Source organism: Carassius auratus, chromosome 30 (assembly GCF_003368295.1).
Source record: "Carassius auratus strain Wakin chromosome 30, ASM336829v1, whole genome shotgun sequence".
Classification (NCBI taxonomy): Eukaryota; Metazoa; Chordata; class Actinopteri; order Cypriniformes; family Cyprinidae; genus Carassius; species Carassius auratus.
In genome coordinates, this window is record NC_039272.1 from 16,026,055 (window position 1) to 16,047,315 (window position 21,261).

The window sequence follows — 21,261 nt, forward strand, 5'->3', positions numbered from 1 at the left end:
ACCCCTACGCACACATATTTTGAAAGTGCATATGATAGATCGTATATACGCTCGTTCTTCTACAGCACACATTCTGTGCCTTCTGCCAGATGCCCTGCTATTGTGATATGGGCAGTCAACACCCATGAAGTCCGGGCAGTTCCTATTTGCCAGTAAACATAAATAGACACTGATATATTGAGGCAGAAAGTGGATTGTGTGTTGAGCACAAATTTAAGAGAGCAGTATAATAAAAAGCCCACGGGCATCAGCAGTCACACTGCACACCTGTGATACATACCACTCTAAAAATGACATATTCCTGCAATTATGCAGGGAAAAATTGGGTCAGAACAATCCATACAATTTCAAAGCTCCTCTAGGTTTCTATACACACACTCAACGAATACTGATATCATTCTAAAACAGGAAACATTTATTTTAGATGTGCATAATAAACATGTTCAATTGTTAGTCATTTAAATAATAGTGCTATATATTCTATCTTCTGCCAGCTAGACAAAAGACAACATCTTGATTCTGATTAATGTGTTAATGTCTTCAATTTGCAGCTAATCTGAGTGATACAATTGTCTGGCTCATTAACAATTCATCCAGACTGTGCACAGCCATACTTCTCTTTTTGCCATGGTTAAAGGTTCAAATATTAATGATTTATTTGCTTAGATTTGAAAAGTGTGTTGCGAGGGAAATGCATCGAGCGGTTATAAATATCCCTCAAGCCATTTTTTCCAAATCCACATGGTTTTACAACATGAAAAAATACACAGCACTTGAATCATTACATTCCACCCTTTTCTCCTTCTGTCCTCTTTCAGTTACATTTCTGCAAGTTAAAATATTCATAATGCTTTTTCTCTCTATTTGACTGAGCAAAAGAAAAGGAAAGAAAGACGAGGGGAAGGGGAGAGAGAACTCACAGGAAGCAATGTGAAGTGTGTGTTTGGTGAAGAAGAATGAACAGGAGGCATGAACAGTGCGATGGAGAGATGGAGGGCAGCGGAGAGGGCAGAAAGTGGAGGGGTGTCTTTGAACACCTGTCTATTCTTTCTCTCTCTCCCATCAAGACGAGAGACGAACAGAAAGGATCTCCCACAGACTTCAAAGAGGGAAGCTTGGGGGGGGGGAAACGCAATTTGTGTGAGCTCTCTCTCACACACAAACGCAACTGAAGATGACACACACAGAAAAAACACCAACGTGCTGATAAGATTCAAAGGTTTGTGATAAAAAAAGGAAAAAAAATAATCCACATACACACTCACAAATATGCAATAATATCATTCTCTTTTCTTATTGACCGCTTTAGAGAACTTTGGGAAATGCAAGCTGAATATTAACCCGTTGTTATGTCTCTGGCCATTCTTCGGCTTGACCTGATTTCCAAAAGCTGATTAAAGTAATATTCTAGTTTGTAGAATGAAGAATAAAAATTTGAGAACAAAATAAAATGGTGGAAAATGTCTTTATACATTTTGGGAAATTTAAAAACCTTTAATTAATATAACTGAACATTAATTTGCAATAGTAGCATTTTTTCTTTTCAATAATGTGTCAACATAAGTCAACATGCAACATGTGGATTTTTAAGCTATTTAAATTTTTTCCTTTTTTTTTCACGTCCTGAAGACCAAAACTAGATGCAAACATTGGGATGGATGCCCTGAGCTACACCAGAGACCTCGGATCAGTGTGGATGAGATTTCATCACGTATTTTCACTGTGTACTAGTATCCAGTTACAGAAGGAAAACCTAAGTTTAAAGAGCGGCTCAGAAAAAGTGACACCTGAGGGGAAAAGCAGCTATACTGTATAGTCTCTAACTCACTTTCTGACACATAGTACGTGTCACACGTGTGTAGATGTTCAAAAGCAGAGAGCACAGCCAGAGAAATGACTCACCAGGAGAGCAGTATGCAAAAGCAGAGAGTTCCATTTGAGACATAATCTGTCTTTCCAAACATTTTCAATGTACCTCTAGTAGTCATTATTCAAAACAACCGAGGGTATTATCCTTGTTTCTGACTATAAATGGAAATCCCTCAAACTAAATAAGACATACTCTTACATGACATGTTTCTTTTTTCTTACAAATGTGGTTTCAAGAAGTTGCCATGATGAAAACCCGTTGAGCAAGTTAAAGAGTGCTACAGAGGACAGATAAAAATATTATAGTTTACGGTTTTATGAGTTCCAGAAAAAAAAAGAAAAGAAAAAAACCTCATAGCATTATGGCTTTTTCTCAGTGAATGCTCTCCAGCCATATCAACAGATGAGCAAACGAAAAGATGATAGATACTGTAAGACCACAGGGGTCATATTTTCTGAATCAAAGGTAGAACTGCAGCTTAATAGCAACTAAAATCTCAACACATTTACACAAAATATGAACATGAGTATGTCATAAAATTAAACGGTTTAATTTTCCTCCATACAATTGCATTTTCAAAGAGTTTTGAATACATTTCTGGTGACAAAAACACAGCCTTAAAGGGATATTTCACAAAGAAATTCATAATTTACTCCTCACATCGATCCAAAAATAAATGACTTTCTTACCAGTTTCACATGCATTTTCACTGATATTGTTTAAATAACATTCAGACTAATTTAGTAATGCTTTCGGTTACTGATAGATTGTAGTACTCTAAGCTCCATTTAGCATATTTTAGCATATTTAAATCTTTTCTGCAGAATTGTGCTGATTTTCTCCCACAATCAGTGCTGAAAACATGACAAAAATGTGCTGATTTCCACCGAGAGTGATTCAAGAGCAAAACAAGATGATTAACAGAGATGATTAGTACACTAATGGAGGCTATTAAAGAGAGGAAAAAAGAGAGAGCAGCAGAATGAGAAGAGGTTGGGGATCTGAAGGGGAAAAAAGCATTTAAAATGGACAGAGATGATGTACAAGTAACTACAAATGCAACTTCATCTGTGCATCCACAGAGCTTAGGTCGGTATTCATAACTCTGAGGTCTCAATGAGGTACTTCCAAACACAGCACATGTATGCTTAAGCTCACTTTCACCTCTGTGACACTGGATTGACACTAATGCACTAATGCTCACTCACTAAGACATCTATCATCTCAACATCCTCCCTCTCTTCCCCTTCATTCTCTTCTTACTTTTTATGTGCATCATATTTCTGAGCAACATTAAAACCATAGTCAGCATGAGTTGGTGGATTAAGTGCATGCGTTGGTGTGCTCGGGTTCGTGTGTGTCTGTGTGAGACAGAATTATGAAGGGGCACTCGTGACTCCACACAGAAAATGGATGCTCTTTGTTAGGGAGCCATAATTCATAGTGCTATAATTGATTGGGGAGTGTGAGGATTTACAACCAGAATGAGGGAAAGAAATAAGAAAAACTGCTGATAGAGACAGAAAGAGAACACAGAGTGAAACAGAAAAAAAGGAAGAGAATGTGTCTAAATAGGACATGATAATGATCTCTCATCTCCTCTGTCATATCTTCCATTTGAAGTGTGAATGAGCTCCCAGTGAGTCATTTAACACTGTTTTTCCCCCTATCTTATTAAATCAGATTTGGATTGAATAAGACAATGTCCCTAGATAACGTTATCAATGACAGAGAACGCCTTAACTGTGCAAAAAGCAGTGTTTCAATTTGATTCTTGTAACCAAGAAGGATCTATTTATTAGCACCAGGACACAGTGGGTGGAGCATATACTTCCAGGGGAAGAAAGTCTGAATTAGGCCTGTGTCATGGCCAATGCCGGACTCCCTCTCTGTTTCTGTCTTCATAGTTCTGAGTCACGGATCAGACCTTCAGACCATGGAATCAAAACCTTTGAAATTCCCTGATTCAGTCCTGTTCAAAAGTATACGTGCAATATTTGTTTAATCTAATAAAGAATTGTATAGCTTATTTGGATTTTACAAAATTACCTTTAAATACAGTATCCTGAAAAGGGGACCCTTATTTATTTATGCATGCTGTTAAACACACACACACCCACATGTGCGCACGTGCACACACATACGCACACACACACACACGCACACACACGTTTGTTTTTGTGAAAAGTGTGGACATCCCATAGGCATAATGGTTTTTATACTGTACAAACTGTACATTCTATGGCCCTACACCAGGGTTCCTCAAATCTTTTCCTGGAGGGCCAATGTGCTGCAGAGTTTAGCTCCAACCTTGTTCAAACTCAACTACCTGTGATTTTCAAATGATCCTGAAGACATTGATTAGCACACTAAGGTGTGTTTGATTCTGGTTAGAGCTAAACTCTGAAGGAAAGTGGATCTCACGTTCCAGATTTGAGGATCCCTACCCTGCACCAACCCTACACCTAACCCTAACCCACACAGGAAACTTTGTGCATTTTTATTTTCTCAAAAAAAAAAAAAAAACGAATTCTGTATGTTTTATAAGCGTTTTGAAAAATGGGGACATGGGTTATGTCCTCATAAGCCACCCTCTCCTTGTAATACCTGTGTCATACCCATGTCATTATACAGCTGTGTCCTGATATGTCACAAAAAAAAGAGCACACACACACACACACACACACACACTTTGACATTTCAGTAATAACTGACAGATCACAGCATGAATTCTGGTTGAGAAAAAAATATAAAGAGGAGAATCTTTCTTGATTTATAGAATGTACATCTTTAACCGTGAGAAGCTCTTGCCTTGATCTCCCACATGAAAGGATTTTTCAACACATGACCTTCCTACTGGCCAATTATGCATTAACTGTCAGTCATGGTTTGAACGTATGTGTGAAACTCTGTACGTGTGCACATTATGCCAGTAAATACTTTCTCAATGTGCATCTTCTTTTTTTTTTCTATGCTCTTTCTATGACTCATTTGGGTCCATAAAATAGAAAAATAAAGAAAAACTCATATTTTTCATTGAATTGACACATGACCACTTTCATGTCATCTTTTTCTCCCACATTTCTATTGACCATCTCAGAAGAACTACAAAAATGAAAGAGAACTGAATGACTTCAATCCTTATTTGTGTAGAATGCCGCCTGGCTTTGTGATTATCGCTTGAGAATCTTTAACTTCAGGGTTGAAAAGTTTGCTACTTTTGAAGTAAATCTAATAAATGATAATCAGATAACATAATGCAGTTACATTAAAGGAGGTCTATGACTCCTGCTTCTTATCAGACAGTGCATAAAATCAGTGCAGTGGAAGTACTGCTAAGCAACAAGTGGTAGATATTTAATTCCAATCCTAAAGGAGTGCATGCTGCCAAAAATAAAATCAGTAAATCAGTATAAGTCAGCTTGTAAAATATTGGTAGACCTGTACTTTTGAGCTCAAGCAGTTTTCTACTCTGGCAAAGATTGCAGCCCTAGACTGAAATGGAAGGGGAATCTCTATTTTTCCAAATTCAACCAATGTCTATAATAAAAGTAGCCCTATTTCACCCAACAAGAGCAGCCTCTACCATCACCATAACTCCCATGAGCCTTCGGGGGATGTAATGACACAGAGGGTCAAGGATAAGGAAGAAAATTTGAGTCATGAGGGAATTTGACTGGTTAAAAGGAACATGATGTAAGCTTTATCTAAATCTCAAGGGTAAACAATGTCCATGAATGAGAGAAGCTTTACACGGCCACTATGGACACTATAATATGGCTTACTACTCTTGTCCCTCTCTCAGCCTGTGGGGAATAAGCAGAACAGGACACTATAGAAACTACAATGACTGCCTTTTATGCAGAGAAACAGGGTCTGTAAGATCCCACTTGACTAAACCAAACTGTATGTCTCTTTGATGATAATCTACTTAACACAATGAGAATCTATTTCCATGTATAAGTATGCCCTGGAGCGCAAGTGACTCTCTTGGCCACACCAGCAGAGAAGGGGGTGGCAGTATTAGAAACAACTATATCTTCATCCATGTTCCCATGGGCCTGACTGATGCCACATCCATCTGTCATCCTGCATCCGTTGCACCAATTTATGACCTCACACACTGTGTGTGTGTAAGAGAGTTATGTCCTTTAAATTCCCTGTACATCCTCTCCCTCTCTGTATCTCAGCAGAGAATAACAACAAGCCAGTCGCCACTGCTCATTTCATTAAGCGAGCAGAGGAACAAAAACACTCACGCAGACCAACACACACAATAATGATTTAGTTTAAACCTCTCTGCAGGTTAAGAGCTTGATTATAGCGCTTTGGCTGTCAAAAGCCATTTTGGCTCGCAAAAATGGTAAACATGGCAATTTGGGCTTTCTTGTTGATTTAATTCCCACTTGCTACATGGAGTGAAAGAAAAGCAGAGGGAATAAGTTTCTGCTGCACATCCACTGATCATGTGGAGATGAATGTTTAGCGCTCTAGTTCACTGATTTTCAGCTTCTACGTTGGACCAACAAATAAATGCATTAAAGGGACGATGCGCAATCTGCTGTTTTAGCAAAATGAACCCTGACAGTTCTGTGATTTGTACTGTTGACTGTATGACTCTCTGCAGGTCTAAAAGGTCTGAAGGATGCACCATTCGGAAATTACTTCCTGAATTTAAAATGAGTTAGTAAACAGAATAAATAATTGCAATATACAAGAAAGTACAAATAAAATAATTTAAATTCAAAGAAATTAACTGGATTAAAAAATAATAATAATAATAATATTTTTTATATATATAATTTATATATATATATATATATATATATATATATATATATATATATATATATATATATATATATATATAAAAGTCCGTCAAGACAAGAATATAGACAAACATTGGAAAGGATTGGGTGATGGGTGCGCAGGTGTTGGCAGCATTTTACATTGGTAATTTAAAAAAATCACAGTTTATGCTCATAGACTTCCTCTCTGTCACAAACACAAACACACAACTTACCAAGCCAGTACTCTCCGGTGATTTTACCAAATCCTTCCCTGTAGGAGTCCCACTCCCTGAAGAAATTCACAGACCCATCCTCCCTCCGCTGGATTACCTGACAAAAAGCAAAAACAGAATATTGATTAACCACAAATTTGTGTCAAAACCTTGTTAGTCGGTTGCATGATATAGTAGGTATTAAGTGGTCTTTTTTTTTCATCTGAAAACAGGACAATGTTCTGTTGTATTCTGCTGTATAGCTTGATTCACACAGTAATTGTTTCTCATTGGGGACATAAGAGATTTTTAGCATTTACAGGGTAAATGTATAGTCTGTGATTTTATTGCCGTCCGAATTCAAGGTCATTGGGTCCGAATCCACATAAAGAAGACATCATTTCAAAATTAAATATTTTTATGGTTTTTGACCACTGATGAACACTGTAGGGTAACTGTTGCACTTCACTGTAATTTGAATGCATATTTATTACTGAAAAAAGGTATGCAATACAATTTTAAAATAGGTATTATATAGAGCATTCATGGGTTTGAAGTATCACAGAACTTGCTTCAACACTGTGAATAAATTTGAATCCATGAGTTTTATCACTGAGCCATGCAATTTATTTTTACATATGTCCACCTGAGAAACAATTACCATCCAAATAGGGCTTATGATGCATGTGTGTCAGCTCATGTGCTTTTGAATACAGTACTGTAGACCCATGATTTTAGGGCTCTTCCTCAGAGTACTCAAACTAAACTCTCTCAGCAGAGACTGATATGATACCTGAACAAACATAATGATGGAAGAGCTCAGCATTGTGATCTGAAGGATAATAACATTTAATGGAGTATGATTTCTTGAAGTATGATATCTTGAGCTATAGTCAAGACTGACTCAAAAGAGGAGAATTTAAAGAGCTCGTAATCTATTTGCATATAGACACACTCACATATTATACAGAGCCACGCAAAAACTTGAGTTCACTTCTATTTTGCTTAATTTATTTTTTGTTTTTACCATATAACCAGTTTGTGTCATTTTGAATAAAAAGTGAATTTAAAAGAAGAACAGGAATGTAAGAATGTTTCAGTAACTGCCTGTCTCCCTTTTGCCTAAAAAAACAGGGGCACTTGAACTGCATGAACTGCATGAAAATTTGTGTAAAAATCATAAAGTAAACTAAATTTGAAATTTGAAAAGTTGGATCGACATCTTATATTGGAACAAAGCAATCCAGGTTGTTGAAGGATAAAAACGTGTTTACAGTAAAGTTCATTTTGCCAGTATACAACAAGCAAAGGAGGACAGATGAATTAGAGTTCAACTTTAAGCAAGAAGGACATTAACCACAATGCATCTTAATAAAGCACAATAGAGGACGTGCACAGAATAAAAGAGTTCAAATGTGCAGCCCATAATGAGGCTGTCAAAATCGCTGACATTGGCTTTGATTGTGGCTGTGTGAGATTTTATGTGTGTGTGGTTTTTTATGGCACAGAAGGGCATTCAGTGCAATATGGTAATCAGAAACAACATTCAGGGGTCTGTGTTTGTTCCTCTGCGTTATCTGTAATCCCTCCGGGTAAATGGCATGTTTGCAAACCTGATAATTAATTTAATTCGATTGGTGTTTAGAGAAGTTTAAAACATTTTACCAACTAATTTGCAGTGGATCCAGTAGTCTAGTGATGTCAAATATGGATGCAAATGGCAACCACATCACTGAATGTCTGTTTATAAAAATAAAAATAAAAACACATTGCATTATAATGCACATAATGCATTGAATTTCTCCTATCATAGTCAAATGTATGATGAGTTGAATTCATAAGCAGGTGGACTTTGTTTTCTGTTGAAATTCGGAAGAGAAGTGAGACAAGGGAAAGGGGTTGATTCAGTACAGGATGACAGCTGTCAGTCATCTGAAAGGTTTCGCTCTCTCCCGCATCACTCATGCCCTGTAGCTGCCCTAGAGGCTCCTGGGAGATCAACCCTGCCTGCACAGAACTGAGGCAGACACCACTGTCAAGGTTGTAATTACACATGCATCCACACCCACATACAATCACGCCTGGGTATTATCTTGCCTTTTTTCCACAGATTTAAGGCAGCCAAGTAGTGAAGGTCAAAGGGGCATTGACCATCACTGTCTAACAACAGTGTCAGCAGAGGCAGAGAATCAGACACAGTGAGAGATGGAGTATTAAAGGTGAAATCAGAATCGGTCGACCCCTTTCTCACTGTCCCTGTCACCTAACAGCTTTCAGGAATGAAGCAATATCTCTCCAACAAATGCAGGTAAAAAAAATAAAATAAATAAAAAATAACAAAAATGCTTTTTATTTGTAATGTTAAACTTTTCTTAAAATGTTGTTAGTTTAGCAACACATCCTAGATCTGAATGAATGAAACAGTCTTATTAAATACTTTGGAGTAACATTGTGTTGTTTAAAGTGTTCCCTTTATTTATTTGAGCAGTACATAAAGTTTCAGTGATTTTTTGTCTATACGGAAAAATCTAAAGATTTCAAGAACTTTCAAGCTCCAAAATTGAATGCAGAATTGATTCCAAAAGGCTTGAGTGGTATATTGGTATAACATCTTCTACAGCAAAACAATCACTGAACAGGTCAAAATGCAATTCAGAATGAAATTCACTCTCAATTAAAAATTAAAAAATAACCAATGAACAGATTATCTTTATAAAATATGGCTACATAAACCTCAAATATCACCATGCTTAATCGTGTGTAGTGAGAAAAGATGTTTGCCACTACTTTGAGGTTTGTGTTGCAATATTTGATGTAGTCTATAAAAATGTCATTCTGTTCATCATGAAGAATGCACCAGTTGGGTCACATGAATTACTTTTTATTCTTTTTGGAGCTCGAAAGATTTGTAATAACAGTACTACGCACAAAAATATTTAAAATTATTTTATCAGAGATGAGTGGATCCTGTAAATGTAGGACCATAAATATGAATGTAAATTCGCACACAGCTTTTAATAATAATTCACTCTAAACATATAAGGAAAATGTAAGTTTGTAGTCTCTATCTATTATTAAGGTGGGGAAAAAATAAATCAATGAGCTGTTTCATGTCATTCACACAATTAAAAGACTTAATGTCACCTCATATTATATTAGCCTTCTGACATCCTGGTGTTTACAGTAATTGATCTGAAACCCTTACAGTGCAGTGATCTGTGAATCTCGCCCCATGGTCTTGGTGTCATGACTGTGCCATTTCTCCGCAAACAACAAACTCCAAAATGTCACTGCCGACCAGACTAATTGCAAATTCTCTTTTAATTAAAGTCCCAAGGATTATAGCAGCTGAGAGCAATGCTGTGGTGGGGTCTGCTCTGTGGTTCTGCAGTACATTTTCTTCTGAAATCAATATAATTTTCTTGCACATGATAAAAAAAAAGCAAAAATGATTTGTCCTCGCTCAAGGAGGGCTCTGATTTGTTTGCTTATAGCAGGTCAGTTCCTGAAGTGCTACTTGACATTTGATGTAGCACTTGGGTTATGACTTTTACATTCCTCAGAGAATAAAAAAGAAAAATTAAGCCTGCATTATTAAAGTTCTGAGTTTATTCCATTTATTAAATATTCAGAAGACCCAAGACATTACTTCACGGTTAAAATTATAATTTGTGTAAGGTGAATTATTATTTATTTTTCATTAATAGCTGTGTCTAATAAAACTGAACTTTAGAGAATTTTCTTAGAAATTTAGCATAGAGATTCACTCGTCTTTAATAAAAAATAGCTGAAATATGGGCTCTGTTCTTATTGGGCTGTCGGTAAGAGAAAGGAAAATGAAGTCACTTTTTTATAAGTTTGAACTATTCGTTCATCTTGAATTCCATCTGTCTATGTTACTTATCTTCACAGTTATTGTAGACCACTTGAATTGCGAGAATCCAGCTTACATATTGCGTTCATCTGTAAATCCTCTGTATTCCTAATACAAAATGAATTCAAAACAAAATAACAAAATCAATAAAAAACATTATTTATAACTAAAGACTTGTCTGTTAGGTTAAACATGATACATTGTTAAAATTGAATACAAAATATGCAGGGGTACTTTCTGATCCCCGAAAGTAAATAAATCATTCTCAATGTGATAAATAGATCACCTCTCTATTCGACTTGAGAGACCTGTGTGGATTTTAAAGATCAGTTTGAGATTAGTAGGTTACAAATCATCAAATTTAATCTAATGCAGTGACATTCAGATTTCAGTATTTTCGGGCCACTCTAAGATAAATTGAATCTTTTTTTATTGGAAAAATGTATTCATATTAAAGTTTAGTGAATCTTATCATAATGCCCTCTTGGAAATGTGTGTGTTACCTCAAGTTCAAGTTCAGAGCAAATGGCTAATCAAAAGATAGCACAAGACATTTTGATTTATCAATGTCTCTAACACTGGATTACAAACTGATTTCTACAGACTTTGGCCTTCATCAGCCAACCGCCAGCAAGATTACAGATAAAACATATTCAGCACTGCTGCTTCTCTCCCTAGGAGCTGGAGTCTTACAAAGCTTTACTGCGGAGTACTTAAACAAGTGACAAAGAACCCTTGGGTGACAGCAGAGAAACACAAGACATCTCTATTGCCGTTCACTTGCACAATGAGCAAGATGCATGCACATGGCGGAGGTGTAATAGTGTAGGCGGTGTTCCTCTCTCAGGTCTTGGATGGCTAGTGGTCATTAAGAGATCAATGTGTCTGTCAATCTGTCAATGAGATACTCAATGTACTGTATTTGTCTCCAAACACAGCTTTGTGTGCATTTAACTGTCAGGATAGTGTCAGCTGAAGGAACTTAACAGACAGCTGCTTAAGCTCTCATTGCATTCGATTGGTTTAATCCTACTCTGACTACAACAGAAGCAGCCATGAAACTGACCTACATTGGCCCCAAAATGTATCTGGACACTTATGCTACACTTATTTTATTGCATTAGATAAAAATATCAAACCAAGTGGCATTTGGGTGGTGGGGGTGCTGGGGGGTTGGGGTTATGCTAAAAATATTTGCAGCAAACATTGACAACCAGAAAATACACAAACACTTTTTAAATGTTTGCTTGTGGCAAAGTGTCATGGCCATCAAAATTGAAAATGCATAGTGATCTGTCAAGTTCAAAGCACCACGCATGAAATGAGATCAAGAAACGAGCCATATAAAGCCAAAAACAAGTAATAAAATAGATATCATGGCCACAAATTGAAAATTTCTTCCAACAACATATTCATTTGAGGCCACAATTTGTTCCCTCATTTTATTTTTCAAACCGTAGCTTCAGTATGTTATACTAATTAATTCCCTCGTCTTATTATAATGATGTAAAATCATATACAACTCCACAAATTAGTACAACATGGTCATTATTAATGTAAAAAGAGAAATAGTTAAGTCATGGATTTTTTAATTGTAGTCAAATTGTCTATTTATCCCCTGTTGTCTATTTTCACATGTCAAGTGCAGGATTCCCAGTCATTCAGTCAATCAAGAGCCCAATGTGGCAAACAGGGTTGCCAAATAAGCATGCCTTTTAATTCATTTCCTGTATTTGACTTACGTTTGAACTGAGGCAGCATAGATAACGCAAAATTGCAATTTCAATTTGAATGTGAAGAGGCAGAATTCAAATGAAAACACAAATAGGTTGGAAATGTCACAGAGTGAGCCAGGACTAAAAGCAAAAGTGCATGATGCCCCTGGCTTGTAATTAGTTGGCCATTATTGCAAAATAATCCCCCTGATCCCCCTGCCAGAGCTCATTTCCAGATGATCACACCTGACCGTACATTATCCCCTACATCACTATTAGTGTGTGGAGACCTCAACACACCAAAGCATGAGCGGATAAGCTTAATCCAGCTTTCCGGTTTTCCACACTACACCACGGTCAGTGTTTAATCTGTGCTTGGCAGTGAGGCTGATTGCATCACTAGGGCAAGATCCAGTGCCTACAAGACACTCAAAACAGATGTCTGGTTTTAATCAGGTTGGCAGTAGTCATTGCCACTAACGACTCATGCTATGATGACGAGAGAGAGAGATAGATCCAGATGGATACAAAAGGAGAATAAATGAATGCGGCAAGAAAATTATGGCTGTAGAGATACAGCTTAATGTTTCTCTGACACGATCACATTCACAGGGAGGTGTGAGAACACAGCCGGCATGGATGGGAACATATGCTGTTTCAGCACACTTATGAAGCTGGGTCTTAAAAGCCACTCTTTTGTTCTCAGCCTGTTCACTTCTTTTTCCTTGCTACTATTCCCCTCTGTTGTCAATTCATATGTTTCTCTCTCTCCCTCTGTTCTCCCTAACCATCTTTCTTTTACTGCTCTGGACAGGGGAATTACTGGATTAGTATGGAGTGATCAATTGGGAGAGACATAATCATGTTTGATGTTTAATCTGAAGATTTAGAGACTGTCATTGGCAATCTTTACCATGGATATCTCACAGCAAGAGTGAGAGTGTGTGTGTGTGTGAGAGTGAGAGGTAAGCCGCGTTTCCACCACTGGAGCTTAACCCAGGAACTAGGGACTTCGGGCTGGTACTCTGTGTGTTTCCACAGTAGGAACCAGGATTTAAATAAAGTTTTGGGTAAAAAAAATTGCCCCTCAGAAAGTCCCTGCTGGTGAGGTTTTCAAAGGTCAGGAACTTTCGGGGTCAAGATTTGGGCGCTAAACATGCTGATTGGTTGCGTTCACGCAGCATTGTGATTTCAACCACCATTTATTTACATAATTTTCAAAAGATTACTATCATCGTGTCATGAAATGTAGTTTGAAGATATTTCGGTTGAGAATGTAGTTGTTTAAAACTCAAACATATTTAAATGTGTTTCGCCGATTTCGGAGGCGATCAGCTCCATGCGATCAGCGGGAGCTCAGTGCTCATGTTTACAGATGAGAGCAGTCTCGACTCGGCTAGAACTTCTGATGTGTGCCGTTGGCTCTGATGTCTCTTTAGTGGCTAAACATAAAATATAATTAGTTTTTGGTAAATCTAACAGGCAATCTTTGGTGTTTATTCAATTAATCTATTAATATGTTAAAATGAAAATTAAAAGAGGCAGTACTGTTTGATATCCTATTTCATCTTATTGTAAATTTACAGCGAGGACAATAGCAGTAGCTAAGGTGAGCTGACTGATGTTATCAAGTACGCTGCTGTTTGCAGAATTACCAGACGTGTATCATCTTGTCCACAGGAGATCACACATCCGAGTCAAACTCACAAAGTCCGAAATACCAAGAATGCAAGTCCGAAATTTACATACTTCATATTGAGAAACGTGGGGAGACCTGCATCACCAGACTATTTGCCTAATCTTCACGGTACTTTTGACTGCAGTGGAAACACAGAAAGCAACAGGTCTGGGGGGAAAAAATGTCTGAAATCTTTTTTTTTTTTTAATCCTGGTACAATTGTTCCGGGGTAATTTCGGTGGAAACATGTTAGTATTATACCGGAGCCTGATTCAGTAACACTTTACCATAAGATTGTTTACATTAGTTAATGCAGTAATTAAAGTGACCTCGATTAATGGTCATTTCAATATACACAAATACATTTGTATATTTTAACAGTAAAAATTTTAGAAGTTAAACTTAAATGATGCATTATAAACTACCTGACTATGACTGAAAAATAGTAGGCTATATTTATAAATTAACTGTTTTATAGTTAACATGAAACATCGTTTACATTATTAATTATGCCCAATGTTAATTTCTACATATTAAGATTAATAAATGCTGTAAATTATATATAATTATTAACAACAACAACAACATTAATAATAGTTAACATAAACAGATATAATTAAATAAAAAAGGTAGTCTATATGAGACCCTGGACCACAAAACTAGTTGGGTCAATAAGGTTCAATGAGATTTATACATCATCTGAAAGCGGAATAAATAAACGCTGCACTCATGTATGGTTTGTAAGAATAGGACAATATTTGGCTGAGGTACTGTACAACCACCTGAAAATCTGGAATCTGAAGGTGCAAAAAATAAATAAAAATAAAACTAAATATAAAGAATATCTCCTTTGAACTTCATATGGACCTGTCCATATGAAGTTCTTAGCAATGCATGTTACTAATTAAAATTAAGTTTTGATATATTTGCAGTAGGAAATATACAAAACGATAATTTTGACCCATGCAATGTATTGCTGGCTATTGCTACAAATATACCCGTGCTACATATGACTGGTTTTGTGGTCCAGGGACACATTTAATTTAATAACATTTAAACTTGCTGTACATTAAAAAGAGTAAAAATCCCACGGTTGATTGTTTGTTCATGGTGCTTAGAAATTTACTGTAAAATGTTATGCTTGATTCCATTTCTTGGAGAGGTGTTTTTGTGTGTGCCTACTCCCAGACAGTACAAAATGTTTCATTTATCAGCTTACACCACACATATACAGTACACTTATCTACCAATAAAGATGGTCATTTCCAAAAGGTCAGGTCTGCACAATCTTTTTCAGTTAAATATAATACAATAAATCAATGGTCTGACATCTCTGCCTTTTCAATGCTTTATTTTCTATGTCCATGTGTCTCAATTTCTCTGCGTCTAAAATTCTAACTCAACATTTCATCTCAAAACCTATTTGCATAACATAAATCCTGCATAGCATGAGGCTTACTTTATCCAATCATAGCTACAAACCTGTGGCACAGCCTTCGCCCTGCAAAGAAAAACACACATTTGGAAATGTACAACTGAGCTATGGAACATGAATCAGCAATAAGAGACAGTCAGACATTGGTAACAATTTATTTATTTTTTTTTCCAGAAAGAGAAGAAAAACAAGTCCCCTCCCCCCGCATCCAGTTAGATTGAGTTTCAATCTAAAACTTTTACATTTCAGGTCTTAGTGCTTTTTTAATATTTCAGAGAGGAGTTGTGGGTACTTTTGATAAAAGCACCATTTGATAATGCCGGATCACGTAGCACTCTAATAGATCTGCTCCCATAAATGATTTATAGAGTGCTCATTTTTAGTCCACTCCTTTTAGCAGATAAAATAATAATAGTGGAATACATTATCTCAGGGCAGAGTGCGGGTCAGGACTGGAATACAGAATATCGCCACCACAGGTGATAATGTGTGTGAGCTTGTTTGGTTTCTGTGCATGCATGAATGCATAGATGTGTGCTTGCATGTGTGTATGAAAGAAAGGGTAAGAGAGGGAGAATGAAACAGCCACACAAAATGAGCCTGTAATGCATGATCAAGTCAAAAGAGAAGATGTGAAACATCTTTCTTGAATGATACTTCTATTCTTTCATTTGTCAATGCCTTGGGTCTGTGTGTTTGTGTGTGTGTGTGTATGGCCATGTAACTGGTCTTACCAATTATAAAAAAAACAACTCTGCTTGGTTTTAGCCAAAGATTTGGGTACCTTTTTACCTTTTTCTCTCTCTCTGTTTAGCATTAATGCTGAGGAAAAAAAGTGTCATTCTTATTAATATGAGCTCACTGGCACTGTGTTTCTGGCAGAAAGAAGAGTTCTCTCTTTTCTGTCATTCTACCTGCCGAAATGAAAACAAGAGTCAACAAAAGGACGAGGGCAGGAAATGGGTAGTAAAGAACAAGAGGATTGAGAGGTCTCATTTTGATATTAAAGCAAAGCTAGGTCACTGCACAGGCTCAAAGTGGCTCAGTCTGTAAATTCTTCCATTTCATTTTCAATTTGTTGTAGCGGTGGTACGCTTCACTGTAAGCTACGTCATCTGGACAGTGCATGACTTTGCGAACAGATGCAATCAATTACTAGGTGTCCAAAAAAATGGATCTGAGTGGGTGGAATTCATTTTATTTCATGTGTAGTGACTGTGGACGAGCAGTCTGTAATACGAAGGCAGTGTGTGTTTTGGAGGACTGTTTAAGATTAAAGCGGTGAAAAAGGATGACCCATTTTTTATACTGAACATCACAAATGATAGTACTGGAACAAAAGCGGCAGATAAAGCCCGGAATTATGGCTCATATCTGCATACACACAGTTAACTAGACAAGAGATGTATTCAGAGTTACTGTAAATGAAAGCCGGGAATGGAAATCAGGTCATTATGAGTAGAGAGACCCAAGTGAAAGAAAATATAGGCTACTTATATGTATTTGAAATACATTTATTTTTGTGCAATTTTATTTAACGTATTTATGTGTTTAAAAAAAAAAACTGCAATTGCTTTTGTATACTAAACTGGAGTAATTTTATGCTTAATGCACTTTAATTGCATGGAAGTAGTGCTGAGGAAGTAGTATACTTCAGATACACTTTAAATATCTTGCATTTAATGTCTGATATTACAAAGACACCATGCACTCCTTATTAATATTGATATAAAAACACATTTTAGGCAAAGTATTGAGAAATGTGCATTGTGCAATAAAGAAATAGGCCTACTCCAAATAAAGTTTAATTATATTTTTTTAATTTTAATTTTAAGTGACATGTCAATAGATTTGAAGTATACTAAGTATGAAATAAATGTATATAAGTTTGAGAATAGTCATTTTTTTATACTAGAGGAACACAGTCTTTCAGTTTCTAGGTTTTTGGGACTAGAATGTACTTTGAGTTATTTAATAATTAAAAATTATTATTTATTTATTTATGTATTTTTTCAAATGTCAAATTTTTGCATGTATATTTTTCTGTTGAAACACGCTTAAAATTTGTCAGAATTTGTCAGGGAGTTCTTTGGTCAGAATCAGGATTCTTTAGTGATCGAAAGTTAAAAAAGAAAGCATTTTTAGATAGAAGTCTTTTGCAATATTATAAAGGTATTTACTGTTGCTTTTGATCAACTGAATGTCTCCTTGCTAAATATAAGTATTACTTTCTTTCACCAGAAGAAAAAAACACTTTTGGAAGGTAGTGGATCTAGATCTCTTCCTTTTCTCATCTTGTTCTTCGCTTCTTTGGCTCATTTCATTTTTACATTTCATTAGTCTCCCCTAAATATACACAAACACCAGTACAACCCCTCCCCACACCCCACACACACTATGACTGTGGGTGTCTTCCTTCCTAGTTGCAACAGTCTCTTGAGCAACAGAAAGTGGGACAGTTATGAAGAACTAATAGCCTGACAGACTGCATGCACCCTCTTTCGCCTCAAGCCATTTCCTCTCAACATCTTTCTCTTGCTATCGCTCTCATTCTGTGATGCCACTGATTCTGCTCTCTTCCATATACAGTGCACTCCAATATGCCCAATGCACACTCAATGATTGCTGGAAGAGGGCAGAGAGAAACCATCTGTGCTGCTGCCACATATGAAGAAAGTGTCTTTCCTATTGTTTCTCTCATGTTCTCACACCCTCAAAACACTTATAATGTGTCATATTCTCCAATTCTATGAGTTTTGCATATTTAAATATAGAGCAAAAACTTCAGAATGTGATACGGTATACAGACAGATAGATGTGCATGCAGATGTCATTGATCCCTGAAGAAAAGTTCAGGAAAGAACAGCCTCCGTAGTCAGCAGGATTCTATCCTACACAGGGAGACCCCAGTGGATACACAATCTAAAAACCAGGAGTAATCAGAATAATGACCCTCATCATCAGGATCATACCAATCTCACTAAGTGCTTTCACAATACGTTTCATCATTTTAAGCAGCTAAACATGACAGCAACTTTGAACCTCCTTCTGTGAAGAACCTCAATAAAGATAGCAGTACATCTACATGTCATTACTGAACCAGACAGTGGATAAGTGCTACAGTACATGACAGATGTTTGGAGAGATTAGATGCATAAAATCTGATATGATATCAAAAGTACATCTGACTTTTTTTTAATGCTTTTAGCCTACCCCAATCTTGGTTTTAAAATTAGATTTACAACACAGGGAAAAGCACAGCTGACATCTTGAAATGTGATGGAATAAATAAATAAATAAATAAATAAATAAATAAAAATAATAATAATAATAATATATATATATATATATATATATATATATATATATATATATATATATATATATATTTTTTTTTTTTTTTTTTTTTTTTTTTTGAGAAATCTGTGTATGCATTGTTAAACAGATAGTTCACATAAAAAAGGAACTCCTGTTATTTAGACACACACATGTTCCATGCCTATGATTTTCTTTCTTCTGTCATCATTTACGTTATTAATGTTGTTCCAAATCTGTATGTATCTCTTTCTTCTGAGGAACACAAATGAAGATATTCTGACTGATTTGGATCATTGGGGTCAAAACAACAGTGGTCCCCATTGACTCTGATTGTATAAAGAAAAACATTGATACATTTTTTAAAACATCCTTTGTGTGACACGGAAGAAAGAAAGTCATAAAATTCTGGAACTACATGAAGGTGAGTAAATGATGAGAGCATTTTCATTTTGTGTTGACAAGTGTACACAAATCAATAGCTTTTTTGTGCTAGTCCTAACCACCTTAAACAATCAGTAGGACATGCCCACCTCAATATTCAGATTAGTTTAAATCAACATCACATCTTTTCTTTGTGGAGGCTGTTCTTCCCCATGTGTGTAAATTCATATATCAAGAGCTCTGAACCACATTCCTTTTCTCTCTTTTTCCCCTATTTCATTCACATTTAAAATAAAATAAAAGCCTCGCTTTGATGTGATACCACCAACACCAATGAATCACACTTCAGAAGGTGCACAATACTACAAACTCACAAAAGCAAATATGCATGTTAAATAATGTGACTCACCGTCCAGCCACCTCCGTCCGTGCTCATATCACAGTAGACCTGAAAGCCGGCAGGATAATGAGTGGGAAAAACAGAGTAGATTCCATCTTCTTTCTGACCGCTAGCATATATATCACTACAGTCCCGTGGACGGGAGCCTTAAATGAGAGAGAGAGAAAGAGAGAGTCAATCACAAAAAACCACAAAGACTTGATAACCGGATGGTTACAAGATAGCAAATAGCTAAACTAGGCCAAGGCTAATTTAATGACCAGAGGAATATTGCTATAGGTTAGCCAATATAATTTTGCACAGATTTTTCCAAGGCAGCTGGCGCTTCTCAGTTTACTGGTCTCTGTTCCCAAAAGAGCGATCCTTTTCCCTGATTACAGAAAACACTCTCCCTTTCACTGGCACACACTTGCATACAAGCGTCTGCTCCATACTGAGGTTCATTACAAGCCACACCTGTGGCTCCAGCAGACACATCAAGACCTTAAATGTAAAGTGGTAAAATGCTTTCAGACACATTAGGCCTCCCGAGAGCACAGTTTAAGTACAGACACTTTCCTTCGGCTTCCAGCGACTCGTCCAATGAGAATTCAGATCAGCGGGGGCAAAAAAAGAAGACAATAGTTATGTGCACTTTTTAAACACAGTTTTCCATGAAATTGTCTGATGTTCTTTGGATCGAGAACCAATGAGTCAACAGTGAGAGGAGGATCAGAGCACCTCTACTTGGGGGACCAAAGTGTTTGAGATTCTGAGTTAATGCCAGAGTACATGAGCTGCATCTGAATCGCTGCTCACCGGACCATAGAACTTTCAAAGCCAATCACCTGAGCAAAAAATGCAATGTGACTACTCAATCTTGAGCCACAGGAAGTGGTAATAGCATAAATAGTAGTGAGCATGCTACTATGCTTTTCTGAATTTGATTCCTCACTGGCAACTATCATTCACTGTGATGTCAAAAGCATGATAGGGAGCAGTCAATTGAATGCTTTTAAGAGCCTCCAAAAAAAAAGAAAAGAAATTGCCACTTGTTACTATAATGCAATGAAATAATAAATATGTTGCATGCTAATTAAATTGAATGGTTCTCAGAAGAGAAAGATGTCAACAAAAATCTGGTCTCCTTGGGAGGAAAAGAGGGAAGAATGGATGCTTGAAAGGATGATGGACATGTAAATTAACAATGACACCTACACAAACATTAAAAAATTTGGGGTCATTTTTTTTTTTTTTTTTTTTAAAGAAATAAATACTTATATTCTGCAAGGATGCCTTAAAGTGGTCATTGGATGCCTGTTTTCTAAAAGTTGATATGACTCTTTAGGGTCTTAATGAAAAAATTATAACATCCTTTGGTAAAAATTTCTCAATGGTAGTCTTTTTACCTAGTCAAAAACAGCTCTGCAAACAGCAACCCGTATTGTTGCATGTTCCTTTAAATGATAATGAGCTCTGCTCACCCCGTCCCTCTTTCCCGTCACGGACTGTTTATGTTCAAACAACATGTAAATGTGAATTTTACATCTGATGACCCCTTTAAAAGTGAGAGCAAATATGTTTACATTGTTCCAAACAATTATATTTC

The 21,261-nt window shown here is 36.5% G+C and overlaps 1 protein-coding gene across 1 annotated transcript in view; it reads right to left on the minus strand.

The window, feature by feature from the left end:
* LOC113049396 (fibrinogen C domain-containing protein 1) overlaps positions 1–21,261 on the minus strand; it is a 61,926-nt gene that overhangs the window by 7,734 nt on the left and 32,931 nt on the right. Inside the window, exons 4-5 of the mRNA XM_026211708.1 lie at positions 19,683–19,819; positions 6,894–6,990 (exon numbers count right to left, since the gene is read on the minus strand). Coding sequence (XP_026067493.1) covers positions 6,894–6,990; positions 19,683–19,819 — 234 coding nt within the window. The remainder of the gene's footprint in view (positions 1–6,893; positions 6,991–19,682; positions 19,820–21,261) is intronic.